Source organism: Glycine soja, chromosome 1 (genome assembly GCF_004193775.1).
Source record: "Glycine soja cultivar W05 chromosome 1, ASM419377v2, whole genome shotgun sequence".
In the NCBI taxonomy this organism is placed as follows: Eukaryota; Viridiplantae; Streptophyta; class Magnoliopsida; order Fabales; family Fabaceae; genus Glycine; species Glycine soja.
The window spans coordinates 49,771,658-49,785,984 of NC_041002.1; the positions used below are offsets into that span (position 1 = coordinate 49,771,658).

General features: G+C 34.6%; 3 protein-coding genes across 3 annotated transcripts; all 3 read right to left on the reverse strand.

Annotated features, from left to right (window-relative positions):
* Window positions 1-3,295: 3,295 nt before the first annotated feature.
* Window positions 3,296-4,899, reverse strand: LOC114418814 (pentatricopeptide repeat-containing protein At1g31790). The gene has a single exon (XM_028384334.1). The coding sequence runs from the start codon at window positions 4,657-4,659 to the stop codon at window positions 3,388-3,390; it is 1,272 nt and encodes a 423-aa protein (XP_028240135.1). The 5' UTR covers window positions 4,660-4,899; the 3' UTR covers window positions 3,296-3,387.
* Window positions 4,900-5,489: 590 nt separating this feature from the next.
* On the reverse strand, window positions 5,490-8,662 carry LOC114392389 (bifunctional peptidase and (3S)-lysyl hydroxylase JMJD7-like). Its single transcript, XM_028353550.1, has 5 exons — window positions 8,588-8,662; window positions 8,365-8,412; window positions 7,038-7,213; window positions 5,954-6,024; window positions 5,490-5,913 (listed from the first exon to the last, which is right to left on the reverse strand). Exons 1-5 carry the CDS (start codon window positions 8,660-8,662, stop codon window positions 5,774-5,776), a joined length of 510 nt encoding a protein of 169 aa, XP_028209351.1. The 3' UTR covers window positions 5,490-5,773.
* Window positions 8,371-12,821, reverse strand: LOC114418821 (protein root UVB sensitive 1, chloroplastic-like). Its single transcript, XM_028384346.1, has 6 exons — window positions 11,750-12,821; window positions 11,113-11,169; window positions 10,786-10,984; window positions 10,372-10,487; window positions 9,642-9,818; window positions 8,371-9,159 (listed from the first exon to the last, which is right to left on the reverse strand). The coding sequence occupies exons 1-6, from the start codon at window positions 12,689-12,691 to the stop codon at window positions 8,869-8,871; spliced, it is 1,782 nt and encodes a 593-aa protein (XP_028240147.1). The 5' UTR covers window positions 12,692-12,821; the 3' UTR covers window positions 8,371-8,868.
* Between the last annotated feature and the right edge of the window lie 1,506 nt (window positions 12,822-14,327).

A 14,327-nucleotide genomic window follows, 5' to 3' on the forward strand; every position in this document is an offset into this window, starting at 1 on the left:
CTAAAATAACTTGTAAAGCCTTTTTCAGATCGAAAAAAGGTTGTTTATAAGAGTGGAAAGGCTTTGGTTTTGCCGCGTAAGGGAAACTTCCCTTTCCTGCCTTACCCACCTTGTTGATCTTTTCTTTGCTTTATGCAATAAGATAGCTTGAATTAAGAATTGAAGTTGGGTTTTTTTTAGGTACGAGATCACATGTATGATAATATTGTGTACCATAATTTTGAGTAATAAAAATTTTCATTAAATATTTAATGTAATTATATATTCAACATATTAATTACTATTTAAGATCAAATTAGTCATGTCAATTAACCCTCATAGTTAATTGAAGTTTGATTTATTGTTAAAGTATAGCATTCTTTCTATTATTTAATTACATTAATATTACTTACTATGTTATTTAAGCTAGATAAGAATTTTAAAATAATTTGACATTTTGTAAAAAGAAAAGCTAGTAATTAAAAGCGACGTAGAACAACAAAACAGCGCCAAACACGCCTCATGCAAACCCAATCAAACTACCAGAATGACAAAACGGGACCAAATGATTAGTTGGTAGAAGCAAGCCTAAGAAGGAACATATAAAGAAATGAAAACTGATAAAATGTTATCCAATTAATAATACATGAATCACTCTTTATTTTAAAACTCCACTAACATCTTTTTTTTAATCTTTTATTTCCTCATATTATAAATCTTATTATGATAATATTTTCTTTCTTTCTTTTTTTTCTCTAGTTGTAAGATAGCATATGGAGTGCTTATCAAACATTTTTACTTACTTGCTAAGAAGTAAGTAAAACAGCAAAAGAAAGCATATGTAATTTGGCTGTTTAGTAGTTTAGTGCTTAGTCTTTAGTTGGGTGTTGCTAGGTTCTAACATTATTGCTAGTGCACCCAACACTCAACAGTAAAAGTCAAAAATGTCCTTGCGTAAAAGGTTTACGGATCAAGTTGATCAGTAAGGATTTTACAGATTAAGTTGATTCGTAAGGATTTTACAGATCAAGTTGATCCATATGTTTAAAATATCAACATATGAATCAACTTGATTTGTAAAAGACTTACGGATCAAGTTGATCCATAATTCTTTTACAAATCAAGTTGATCCGTATGCTTAAAATATCAACATATGGATCAAGTTGATCTGTATGTTTAAAATATCAACATATGAATCAATTTGATTTGTATGCTTAAAATATCAACATATGGATCAACTTGATCCGTAAGCCTTTTACAAACTACTCTAAAATGCACACCCAATACAAATGAGGGGCATTTTTGGCATTTTGAAAAAATGCTGGGTACACCTAGTAACACCCTCTTTAGTTCAGTTACTTAAACGGTGTATGTTAGCGGGTTATAAAAAAGAAATAGTGAGCGTTAGTTGTTAAAATTTCCCTATGTCTCTACACAATTTTTACATATTTTTAAAAAAGGTTCTGCTAACGCGTGTCTTTAGTGTATTAATTAATAAACTAAAATAAAAAAATATTTATTATATAAATCATAGAAGAGTGTAAAAAAAATAATACGAATAATGCAATTTTTTGTCTTTGCATAAAAATACTTCTAATTTTAAGTTTCTTAACTAATATCCTTAGGACATTTGTTAGATTTTTTTAAAATAAAAACAATTCAGTAGCACTCACTTAAGGATAACGGTTCCATGTAAACAGGACAAGCACATAATATATAAAAATAACCCCACAGATTGGGCAAGGAGATAAAAGTTGTTTGTCTCTGGTTTCAGTAGCACTCACTTTCACGCCATTTGATTTGGGTGCCTATTTCTTCAAAGATAAATAGACTATCGGTGGAGTATAAGCTACTTAATCCATTACCAGTTTATTTCATGTGGTCCCAATTGTTTCCTGCTTATGATATACGTTGAAATTTTATAATGTACTTAAATATTAGTTTTAATTTGTAAGAAACTTGTCAAACCGTATTGAACTTTTTATGGAAGATATTTGGAGTTTAATGGCTGAATGGTTTTGTCTGTAGCACCAGTTAGCCCCACCGGTCACCAACTGAAGAACGCTAATGCGACTTATTATGCAATAATGCCATGAAATGAACCATTCATTACAATCTCGAACTTTAACTTGGCCATCCCGTGCAAACATCTTTTAAATGCCCTCCTCAAATCAAGTGATTTTACAGCTACTTATTCCTTCTGATTTTTTTTATAGTAAATATTAATTGTTAATTATTAATTTTTATTAATAAAAAGATTTAAACTCACGATTTTTTTCTTCTTCTCTTTTTCATTTTCCATTCACCATTAAGTTAATATTATATCTCCACACCTTATGAATTTCACTCTTCTCAGCTATCGGCAATAATTTTTTCTCCCTTTAGATCACACTTTGCTTTCCTCAAATTTTTCTTTCTTAATTTTAGTCGAACTATAAAGTGTGATTCAATCAAGCTATTAACGGTGGTGGGCTTTACCTATCTTATAATCATACTTTATGGGAGACAGAAAAACAAAATACTCTCGATAAACTCTGTTTCAAAAACCATACACTCTGCAGTCTACATCACTTAAAATAACTTAGATTTGTATTGACAAAATAGAATTATTATTTGAACTATTGAAAATGAAATAAAATAAGAATGACAACTTTATTTTATTCTATCACGGTTAATATGATAAAATAATTTTTTTTTTAAAAAAAACAACTATAAGATCGTCAATAATTTAGGTCCTATTTAGGTGGATTTAAATTTTTTATTTTCAAATTTAAATTTGAAAATATTTCTTCTTTGGATAAAAAAAAAAGTTGAGGTGATTTTAAATGAATTTCAAAATCATTTTAATTCACTTTTGAAAACAAGAAAAGAAGGTTTTCTAATTCTAATTTAATACTTTTTTACATCATTTTTCATCTCTTATCTAGCTTTCTTTGCCTTTTATCCAATATTCACCATAGTTGACAAATGACCTATACCCATCCTATGAAATGTTGGACTTGGGCTTAAATTCCATTTTGGAAGTCCAAATTGAAATTGAGTTTTTTTTTTTGGGCTCAAGCTACTTATATCGAGTTTGTGTGACTGACCCTTTCTAAACCCTACTCAATAAAATATAGGATTAAAGTTTCAGCATGATTTAAAATTGGCCCTTTTTATCCTCACTCAATTGAACAAAACTTACAAAAAATTCTATAGGTACTATTTGTGTTATTCTCCCATTGGAGTTCACCTCAATAATATGCATTATCTTTTAATATACAACCTCTATGGACACTATATTTGTACGTTAGAAACAAAAAGAATGACCAAAATGTCAGGACATTTGAACTCTCAAGCAATTTTTTTATAGGGGGGAATCCATTCAACTTTTTTTACATGTCAATGTACAATATACTTCTTATATAGTTAATTCATGTTTGAGTAGCTAATACTTCCACAAGCCATTCTTAATTTTTTAAGCAAAGATTCCCGGGGCTGCATTCCGGCTGCCTGCATCTGATACAGAAACTTAACAGCTTCAATGTACAAACCATTCTGTATGTAACCCATAAGCATAGCATTCCAACAATCAACCTTTCTCTCCTCTTGGCTCATCTCAAACACCCGTTTTGCATCTTCCAATAACCCACATCTTCCGTACATGGCAATCAAACTACACTGCACATAGTGATCCGAGACCAGCCCAAGTTTGATAGCATCAACATGGACTTGTTCACCACATCGTTCCTGATTCAGCATCCTCCCACATGCCTTGAGAACACTAGAAAACGTGAAGCAGTCCTTCTTCACCCCTCGCATTCCCATCTCCTTGAAGTCGTCAAAAACCTCAGAGAAATGCCTTTCCCTGCAACCACTAACAATTTTAGCCGTCCAAGTCAACGTGTTATGTCGTGACACCCCATCGAAGACAACACTCGCATCTTCAAGGCATGTGAATCTCCCGTAAAAGTTGATCAAGGAGCTGCTGAGAAGCACATGATCACAGGTACCCAACTTCAACAACCATCCATGAACTTGCATTCCTAAAGGTACATTCACAGTGCAGGCACAGGCCCTGAGAAGGCAAGCCCATATCCACGGAGGAAATTCCATCATACCCAATTGGGTTAACATGTTAACAAAAACATTTGTAGCCTCCTCGTAATCGGTATTATCATAGTAAGCAACAAACAAGGTTGCCCAAGTGTTGAAGTCCCTCACACGCATTTTGTCAAACATGTGGCGCGCATTTTCCAACAAACCACACGACACGAACATGACGAGAATCCTATTGAGGAAGGGCAATGGGGGTTTGATGCCGCTCTTGGAGATGTGGGTGGCCAACTCAATGGCGGTTTCTGGGTCGCCGGAAACAGTGCACTCTTTTATGAGAGAGGTGTAGATGTCAATGGGTACGGGAAAGGGTAGAGCTTCCATCAAGTGCAATATGTCAGAGGTTGTGGCCCCTTTTCTCTTCTTCTTTTTCTTCTTCTTAGTGAAAGTAGTTGTTTGAGTAAGGGGTTGTGGGGAAGTGTGGTTAGGGAAGTTGTGAATGGGGTGGCGCAAGGGTAGTCGAAACTCGAGTTGATGGTTGGGAGAAGGCAAAGTACGTAGCTTGCTGTTCTTTAAATCAACGTTTTCGTCGAAGAATAGGTGGTGGGTTGGTACTGTTGTCACCGGTGCAGTGATGAGTACCATTTTTCACGTCCACGACAACCTGCGATTCACACTATATATGTTTTCTTCTATCATAATCCTCTTGAGCCCTAAATTCTAAACATTGAAACACCACCCTATGTGTTTTCTTCTATGGTTATCGTAGTAAACCTTAAACCCTAACCGCCAAAACACCCCGTCTAGTTTCTGCTCTTCGAGTGTTTAGTTTCTCTGCCTCTGTTATCCTTTCCTTTGCATCAAAATAAATAACACCAGAACACTCCAAAGTGAATTCTATTTTGAATTGTTTGTCGTTTTACAACTACAAAAATTTATGTATTCTTAAACTTTTTCTTATTTCAACATTTCATGAGTTTTTAATTAGAGTTATATATATATATAAACATAATTTTACATTATCAATCAATCATAAATTATTTTAAAAATTAACAAATTTAACTTATATGATGAGTTTTAATAAGATGATTCCATTGTATAATTTTTTTTCTCTATTCATTGGACAATCTTTAAAAACCAAACGTTAATTGTATTGAAATCAATTATTGTATTTTACAAAAGAAAAATATTTCTATAAATAATACTAAGAAATGAAGGTGGAAGTAAATAAAAGATTTTAAATGAATAAAATAATTAAAGATTAATATCAAATTTTAATTTTATGGAAAATAAAATCCAATTTTAAGAATTTTTCAGAAACAAAATATATTCTTATAAAGAAAACATTGTGTCATATATGTTATAAATTGTTCACATGTATGATGCAACCCCGTTAAATACATCAAATAATTAATGCATCTAATTTAATCCTAAGACCAATTCACTTGACGAAAAATAGAGGGATGGAGAATGGGTGAAATGTCTTGCAGAAACTAAAAAGCTAGATTAATACTAAAATTTGCTCAATAAGACCAATACATACAGCACCCACAGCAGAAAGAGGAAGAAAGAAAATGGTAACGGGGAAAATTGGCATCACATGGTACAAATGAATTGAAGAACAAGTAGCTGCACGTTTTGGGAACAATGCTTTCTCACATTCCTGGAAGTGTTTGATCAAGTACCCCTGTACATTTGGTATTCAGCATTCGCTTGAATTCATCAAATATGGTCGGCTGAGAGAAGAAATGAAAATTCATCAAGATTCATAATAAGCAGAATCTGAATCTATCTCCTCAGACAATTTATCATTTATCATTGTACTTGGAGTAGATCGATATCGAATAGACTGTAAGAAGTTGAAATAAGCGTACTTAATGTCAAACTGCATATGGTACCCTGCATAAAATATAACTTCCATCGAAATTCTGATTAAAACAATAATTTACTGCAATAGTTAACCCTCCATCATCCGCACCCTGTCTAACATGATGGAACCACATACTTGGCCTGCATGAATTTCATCCTGTCAACATATGCCACAGAAAGGATACTCAACAATAAGATGGTTGAGAATTTGAACTCTGGGTTAATTTCCCCTCGCAATACTCTTCTTTCAAGTTAAAAATCGGATACTATTTGATGCAACCAAATAAAGCAAAAGCCAAAAGTTCTCGAACAAGGTTGCCAAAATATTCCCATTAAGTTGAAAGTACCCGCTACATCAGGTCACTCGTGCCATGTGGATGCTCACTCATTCCTTCTTTTTCTTTCTTTTTTTAGGGGTTGGGGGAGGAGGGCAGAAACACTTGACTTAACGCAGAATATACCTCCAATTCATGCATTCACTCGTGTTGCATGGCAAAAATTGCTAGATAGCAAGCCTCAGTAAGTAAATGTTGTATGGTTGAGTAGAAATAATGTTATCAGGACATGGAAATACTTTTGCAGCATCAAATGCAGAATTTTAATGTTTGTACTCCTGTGGCCACGAACCATTAGCCCATCAGCTATAATTCACTCATTTCAGTAAGTTGAAGCAATTGATCGGCAACTGATTTTATTTAAAAAAAATGATATGCAATCATGGAATGAAGGAACTGTGTCAGAGTCAATAGCTCATCAGTTTGGTTCTCCTGATCCTCTCTCAACAACTAGAAGTTTATAACACTAAAAAAAATCAGAAAATCTATTATTGAATCATTCACTAAAGGTGATTAGTAAGCATGACAAAGATCTTTAAGTGAGTAAGATTATTCAAGTAAACTAGTAAAATGGATCACAATCACTGCATCCATTAAGTTCAGTAGGCATTAGAGACAACGGATTAACCAAAAAGCATAATGCATGAACAACGAGGACCATAACACAGTTATGTAATTTCAATTAACATCATATGCCCAGTGACCCAATCACAAGTTCAAATTTACTATCTCAGATGATAAAGAATATCCGGCAGAAGAAAGAAAGCGCACCATTAAAACACATTCATATGATGCAAATGCAAAGCAAGGGAATCTTACAAATACAGAACCTCGCCAGCCTTCACAGTACATTCAAACGGCCGAGGGCCATTGAAGTACAGGGGAAACTTGGCCATCTCATCATCCATGGTCCTCAGAGAAGGATAAGGATCCACACTGCACCAAGGCACATACCTTGTTGGCTTCTCAAGTTCCAAATCAAACTCTCCCGTATCCTACAAACCACAACACCCAAATGAAATCAACTCCAAAAGGCAACACTTTTTAGTAGCAAAACCCACGCCCCATCAACAAGAAAGAAGAAAAAAAAGGATGAACATACAATTTGGTTAAACAACAAATATTAATTGTGTTCAATAACTCCTTGAAAGTTTCAGTTTTTACACAAAGGAGAAAACTTAGAAGCAGTTTCATAGATACTGAACTCCAATCAAAATTGAAGTTTTGCCTCAGTAATCCACATGATAAATGTTTCCATTAAATGTCTACGTGGATTGCTGAGGCAAATTATAATTTTAGTTGGACAGCACCACCAAAAATACTTATGAAACTGCATCTAATTTTCTCTTTATACAAACCAAATTATTAACACGTTGGTAACTTTAATAGAATTAACTGGAGTGATGAAGTTGGAGATTATGCATATGGCTTGTTTGGAGTGATGAAGTCTCTCAGGAACTGAACTGGGGTTGGTGGAGACTCTACTCTACTCTTCCGCTGTTTCCCAAACTCAAATCCCTCACTTCCCTCCACAGTTCCTCTATCTGATTCTCCTCCTTCATCTTACTTAACAAACAAGTCTCACTTTTTTCAGGAATAGATTTCTGGAGCTTCTTATATGTAATGTGGAATTTGTGATCACGTGAAAATGAAATGATTAAGAGGGTGCTGACATGTGATTCTCAGAATTAATTTTGGATATATTTTTATATATTTGATTTTATGATAAAAAAAATTAAAATTAATTTTAAATTAAAATAACTTTTACTTCTATATTGAATCTAAAATTTTATATTGAATTTTATTCTTAACTTGATTTATTATAAAACATTCAAATATAAATCATATTATTTTAAAATCAATTTTAACTAAAATCAATTTCATTTAAAATCAATTTTATCAATGCTCATCTAAGCACACACTAAAGAGGTCTAATTTAAGTGATTGACCTTGTTCGGCTAGTGTTATAAACTCCTACATATGATCTTCAATTCACACAATTAAAAAATAAAACAATAAAAGCAGGGCCATGAGAAAGGAGACGATAGCGGTGATGGCTTTTAGTTTTTACAATTATTGTGTGTTGTATTATTACCTTTTAACAAATTGTTAAATCAAATTTTGTTTTTATTTTTGCAAAATATACAGGCAATGGCATGAAAGCATTTGGATCATTTGTGGGGGCAAAGACAATCTACAATGGATTAGAAACAACAAATTTGTGGAAGAAAATGTATTTTGTACGAGATTTTATACACAAAGTTTGGTTGCAAAACAGGCAAAAGCTTGACATTAAGATGCACATCTCAATTTATCCGTGGAGTGCAATCTCTCAAGTAAAAGCTGTGTGTGTTTCCCAGTTACTTCACCTTTTCAAGGTTAGTCCATTCATTGACAATGACAAAGGGAGGCAAACTGGGGTTTTTGTCACACCATGTCGCCATATGGCTTTAAATTCAACTAGTCGTGGTTATTTTGGTGCCATTCATTGAGTTGTATGCTTTGCAGTGTGGGATGTGCTACTCAACAATCAATGGCAAAGAACAAACCATTGCCCTCAATCTCCGAGACATCTCGAGTCCAACTAGCTTCCTCATGCAGCTATGCAATGCAAGTGATCATGAATGAGAACCACCAGTCTTTGCCCATGTCAGCTACTCACTGAGTTTGAGGGTGGTGTGTCTCCTATGCGAATCCTATTTGGCAATGGCCTTGCAATAAGCCCATCTGTGACCCACCCTACCAATTCTCCATCATTTTTGACATGGTTGAATTCCCTCTCCACATAATCCAGAGATATATGCAGCCTCCCACCAGGTTTGGAATCATTGAGGGTTCCTCTTCCTCCAATTCCTGCGTTCTTTTCTAGCCAGTAAAGGTAATTGACCTGGAACAATGCCTTGAGCATATCTTGCTGTGAACAGTTTTCTTTGAGCACAACCTGAATCAGGAAGATGAATTATTAGACCCATGAAACACAATGGCAAATATTTAATTTAAAATAACTTTTCAAATTGGGCAAAATGTAAACTTGATGCAGCAAGTTGCTAATGCCTGAAGGGGAAAACCATTTGACAAATAAACCACATTTTTCAGCCTCTATAGTTTTCGATCTTTATTTTGGAGACAGAGCAGCTCAGAAAGGAAAGGAAAAGCTACAAGATGAAAATGAATTGTGTAGCCTTCTGCCTCCAATCGATTAAAATACTTCTCTTGTTTCAGTGATTTTCACGGATCTCATTACATTTGGACCTCCCCACTATATAAGTTTGTTAATTAAAACTCCAAAATAATTGGAACCAGAAACAAGGATAGCAGTAGAAAACTTCTTGTAAAATTGCTTACTTTTTAATTCTAAAATATTGGACTTGTTTAGGATGAGAAAAACAATCCAATGAAAAGGAAAGTTGGCTGTCAACTTACACAGAATTTTCCCATGTACTCTGACAAGATGTAGCCTTCATTTTTATAAAGCCCAAAGAGGGCAAGCACATCTTCCTTGCTGTTGACAATTTCACTGAGCTTGGATCCAAGCTGCAGACGATGTTCAATTTCGGCAGCTGCATCTTTTGCTTCAGATGATAAAACAATTGATTGTGCCTATTACAAAAGTAAACAAGCCAAAACATATACAAATTAGATTGTGCAAAACATAATACCAACCGGTTCTGATACTTGTGCATCCTTCTGGGAAGCCTAATCAACTGATGTTAGAAGAGTATCTATCTGATATAATCTAGGAATTCATAGCAAGTTGAGAAGAGCAAATAACATTATCATAGATAGGTCAAGTCTCGCATGTACTATGTTTAATACTTCCTAGATTCAACCCACATTGACAAGAGTAGTGAAGATGGAATAACAGTGGCATAAGAGCAATGACCATATGAAACCCTAAAAAATTGCAAAAGTAACCTTCCAATAAGTTATCATCATAGCAAGGGACAGACGGACATGTGACCTGATACTCACCAGCCTGAACTGAGAAGTACTATTAGAAGAAGCCAGAAAGAACCTTACAATTATACAAACTATTATCAAAATAAATAAATAAATGTAATTTTAGCTAGCAGCAAATTTTGAATCAGGAAGACAGTAGCTTTGTTTCAAAGGTTTAAATTTCACAACTTAAACACAAGCAAGATTAACTCACTTTGTTTGCAAAAGTTGCATTTAATATGGGTACTGCTGGAAATAGTGGCTCCTCATCATTGACCTCTTTAACTGGAGGTGCCTGGCCACTCAGTAGATATTCACTAAAAACCAAACCTGTCAAAATAATCAATGAGACAAAAAAATTTGACCTTTTAACAAACAAATGAACCCCTAGTAGCATTTCCAGATTTCCTAGTAACCCAACAATTGATTGCAAAAACATTCCTAAGACTGTTGTATAATTGCAACCTACAAGAACTTCCAATATTTTATAACAAACTCAAATTAACACAGAAGAGACCTGTCAGAGTATTCAATGTTTCATCAACAGTATAAACTATAAACTAAACTAATTTTTCATGAGAAAAATAGGGCATGAGTTTGAGTGGATGTGAGAGAGATTCGAAATTACTTGCACGATAAGGATTTAAAGTCCGTAATTGAATGGACTGATACGACTTCAGATTGCAGTACATATGGATCCAGGTCAAGACAGTAAATGAAGCAAGAACAAGGGGTGTGGAGGAGCCTATGCAGTTACCCAATCCTATACCGAGCCCTATACCAATAAACCTGCTTGCCATTCCTTGGACCTCCCCTTTAGCAATTACCTACAATTTACAATTATTTTCAGAGAGAAAGCAGAATGTAGCTATAAGTGTCAAATGAATACTCATGAATCATTATCATGCCACTTAATACTCAATATTTAATAAAGAAGAAAGAATCGAATTTTCACCTCAGCAAAATTCCTTTGAGCAGCAAAACCAGCAAAGAAACAGCTCCTGGTTGAAGCCTGTGAAGAAAAAATAAGTTCAAACTTTCAATCATAGTTATCAACCTCATATAGTGAAACGTAGCAACCAACACTAAAAACGCTATAGTGAGATAATAGGCTGCGGGATGACCGTTATTTTAAATGGTATATAACCCAAACTAAATGGTATAAAGTATAAACAATTGTGTTCCAGGGGTACAAAAATGGGTTTTTGAAGGTTATATCATGGTAGCGCCAATATAGCTTCTGAAAAGCCACAATGGCCGCTATTTGAATCCCATAGCAGTCTAGGACTGCTCTGCTCAACCATAGCGTGCTATTGACTACTAAACACGCAGATGAATGAGAACCAAAACCACTGAAGGGTAGGTTAGAACAATCACCTTAAACATATCATTATTATGCTTAATATCAATATGGATAGTGTTCATTTAACTTTTGTATTCATACTCACCAGAAAACCAAAATCGAATCATCATGTAAGGTACAGATTCTACACAAGACTCAACTGGCTTAACCAACACAATCTAATTCTAAACAAAAGGATTTAATCTTTAAAGACATTGCAAATCATTCATACACTAAAAACTTGCATCACCTGAATCAAAGAAGCAGCAGAGCGAGAGGCCCCAGCCACAGCACCAATGAGCACAAAAAACTGAGGGAAAGCAGGAGTACACATCTCCAAACCAAAGGCAGCATTTTCAAGAAGATCAGCGAACAATCTCCACCCTTTAGGGTCAACATCAAAATGGCGTCCAAAGTTAGACAACATGATCTTACTAAGGTACCCAATTCCATCCTTGAGCACCCAATTGATAGCAGCAGCAGTGGGAATAGCCCCTTTTCCCAATCCAACAGCGTAAAGCAACGACTGCGTTGCGAGCACACCACTAACCTGACAAGCCACACCTTGCACTGCTCTCCACAGAGAATACTCCAAGTAATCACTCGTCACGCTCTCGGGGAACCCTTCTGGAAGCATCAAGCGCGTGAAGATGTCACTGCACTTGAGCCACACGAAGGTTGCGAGCTGTGAAGGTACTTTGAGGGATGATAGCTCCGACAAGAAGCCTTGTTGTGCGGAGACAAAGACATCGTTGGTGAGGTCGGGGACGAGTTTGGTCCACTTGCCACCTTTGACTTCATAAACAGGTTCGGAGAAAAGTGAGGTGTCGGCGGTGGTGGAGGGAGACAAAGTTTTGGCCTTTGCGAGTTTGGCGTGGAGGAGGTGGCAGAAGAAGCAGAGGGCGGAGGAGCATAGCAGGGAGAGGAAAAGGGTGTGGTGGGAATTTGAATTGGAATCGGAGGAGTCAAAGGGGTTGCCCCAACTACCACCGTTGTTGTTGTTGTTGTTGTTGTTGTTGTTGCCATGGGATAATAGAGGGAGGGCTAAAAGGCGAAAGGTGTGAGAAGGGGTTTGTTGTTTGGAACAAAGGGGTACAGCGGCGGCGAAATGTGGCGGCGACGGTTGAAGGCGGTGGTGAAGAGGAAGAGAGGTGAGGAAGGAGGCGGAGAAGGGCGTGCAAGTGCCGCCCATTTTGGTGGTTCCGCCGGGACGGGAACAGAAGAGGGACTGAGGGAGAAAGGTCAACTTTGAAATCGACACATTTAGCGCAATATCAAACCAACGTGATCGATTATGCTCACTGATCACTAGCACACCTTCTTTTTTTTTTTTTAAGAACAAATGAACAATTTATAAATGTAAATTAACTTAAAAATTATAATTGATAGTATTATATTTTATAAATTTAGATTATTGGATTTTTTATACGTAATTTTGACTATTAGATTGAAATACTTTTGTTTAAAATTTATAAAAAAAATAAATTACTATATATTAAAGTCATGACATCAATATCTTCGACTTAGGGTGAAAAGGAGAAAAATAACAGAAAATTTTTATATTATTTTTCATGTGTAATTCATATTTTTTTTTAGTTAAATTTTATTTCAAAAGCAATCATTTATTTCATATTCAAACTCTTTTTTTTATCTTAATACTTGAGATTTGACTTATGTTCTCGGCTAAGGTCCAACTCCACTCAATAAAAATTGGTTATCTAAAAAGAGATTTGCTATATTCACTTTCTTTCTTTTCTTATTCACTCTCCTTTTTAATTTATTTTGCAAAGATATCCTCTTTCAAAAAAAATACACTCCTTTCTTGCTATTTTTGGAAAAATACCCACCCCCAATGTTGCACCATGGCAAACAAGTGCAGGAAAAGAAGGAAGCAAGCAAAGCTGAGAATGATGTCGTTTTCGTCAGAGAAGGAGAATCCTTACCACTGAGACATCATGCTTCATACTTCATAACTAGCTCCTCCATTCTTCTCTGCATTCAATTTTCTTACACACAGTCATTTCCTTATTGACATCTCTGATTCCTTCATTCACCTATCCATTGTTGTATGCTCCTTCATCGATAATAAATGATTAATTATTTAAGGAATTAGAATTTAAATTTAAATAAATTTACAATTCCAATAGACAAAGGTAAAAATCAAATTGAATTAAATTAATAGTCACATCAAGAATTCTAAAAGAAATCAAATGAAACTTAATCCGATTACTTTTCTCATTTAATTCAATTCAATTGGTCACTGGTTGGAAAAAAAGAGAAAAAAGAAAGAAGAGATTATAAATTTGAATCTTCCACTTAACATATGTAACAAAACTAAAATTTATCGATAAAAAAATAAGAATGATATTTGATAAAAGAAAAAAGTTTAGTAATAATACACTAAGTATAAAATGATCTTATAAAGTTATCTATCATAATTTATATAGTTTTTAAAAAATTTATAAAAATCAATAAATTATCATACAAAATATTTATGATTGAATAACACTATAAAATTATTTAGCACCACGTGAATGCATAATTTTTTTTTTCAGATAAAAGAATTTAATAGTGTGAAAGGCATATCGCATTGACATAATTGTAAATCAAATAATGTACATCTAACTATAATTCGGTAACAGATTTATCAAGTGAAATATGCCAAAATTTTATAACATAGGACCTGTTCGGTTAGAAGATCCTTCCAACCCTGTATGGTGATGGGCTAACTTCTTTTATGAGAGAATGAATAAAGAATATAAAACTAAGTTGTTTTTTCAATTTAGTACGAGATGGGCTACCTTACTCTACCTCGTTACCCCTCTGAC

What these genes read in the sequence shown, in the direction of transcription:
- LOC114418814 (XM_028384334.1), bottom strand. Translation starts at nt 4,659, where the DNA reads ATGGTACTCATCACTGCACCGGTGACAACAGTACCAACCCACCACCTA.
- LOC114392389 (XM_028353550.1), bottom strand. Translation starts at nt 8,662, where the DNA reads ATGGCGACATGGTGTGACAAAAACCCCAGTTTGCCTCCCTTTGTCATT. An exon ending in GCTGGCGAGGTTCTGTATTT is followed by an intron (nt 6,025 to 7,037) that starts GTAAGATTCCCT and finishes AAATTCATGCAG; the next exon opens with GCCAAGTATGTGGTTCCATC. An exon ending in AACTATTGCAGTAAATTATT is followed by an intron (nt 5,914 to 5,953) that starts GTTTTAATCAGA and finishes TATTTTATGCAG; the next exon opens with GGTACCATATGCAGTTTGAC.
- LOC114418821 (XM_028384346.1), bottom strand. Translation starts at nt 12,691, where the DNA reads ATGGGCGGCACTTGCACGCCCTTCTCCGCCTCCTTCCTCACCTCTCTT. An exon ending in TTTAAATCCTTATCGTGCAA is followed by an intron (nt 10,488 to 10,785) that starts GTAATTTCGAAT and finishes TTATTTTGACAG; the next exon opens with GTTTGGTTTTTAGTGAATAT. An exon ending in ATGCAACTTTTGCAAACAAA is followed by an intron (nt 9,819 to 10,371) that starts GTGAGTTAATCT and finishes CTTTTGTAATAG; the next exon opens with GCACAATCAATTGTTTTATC.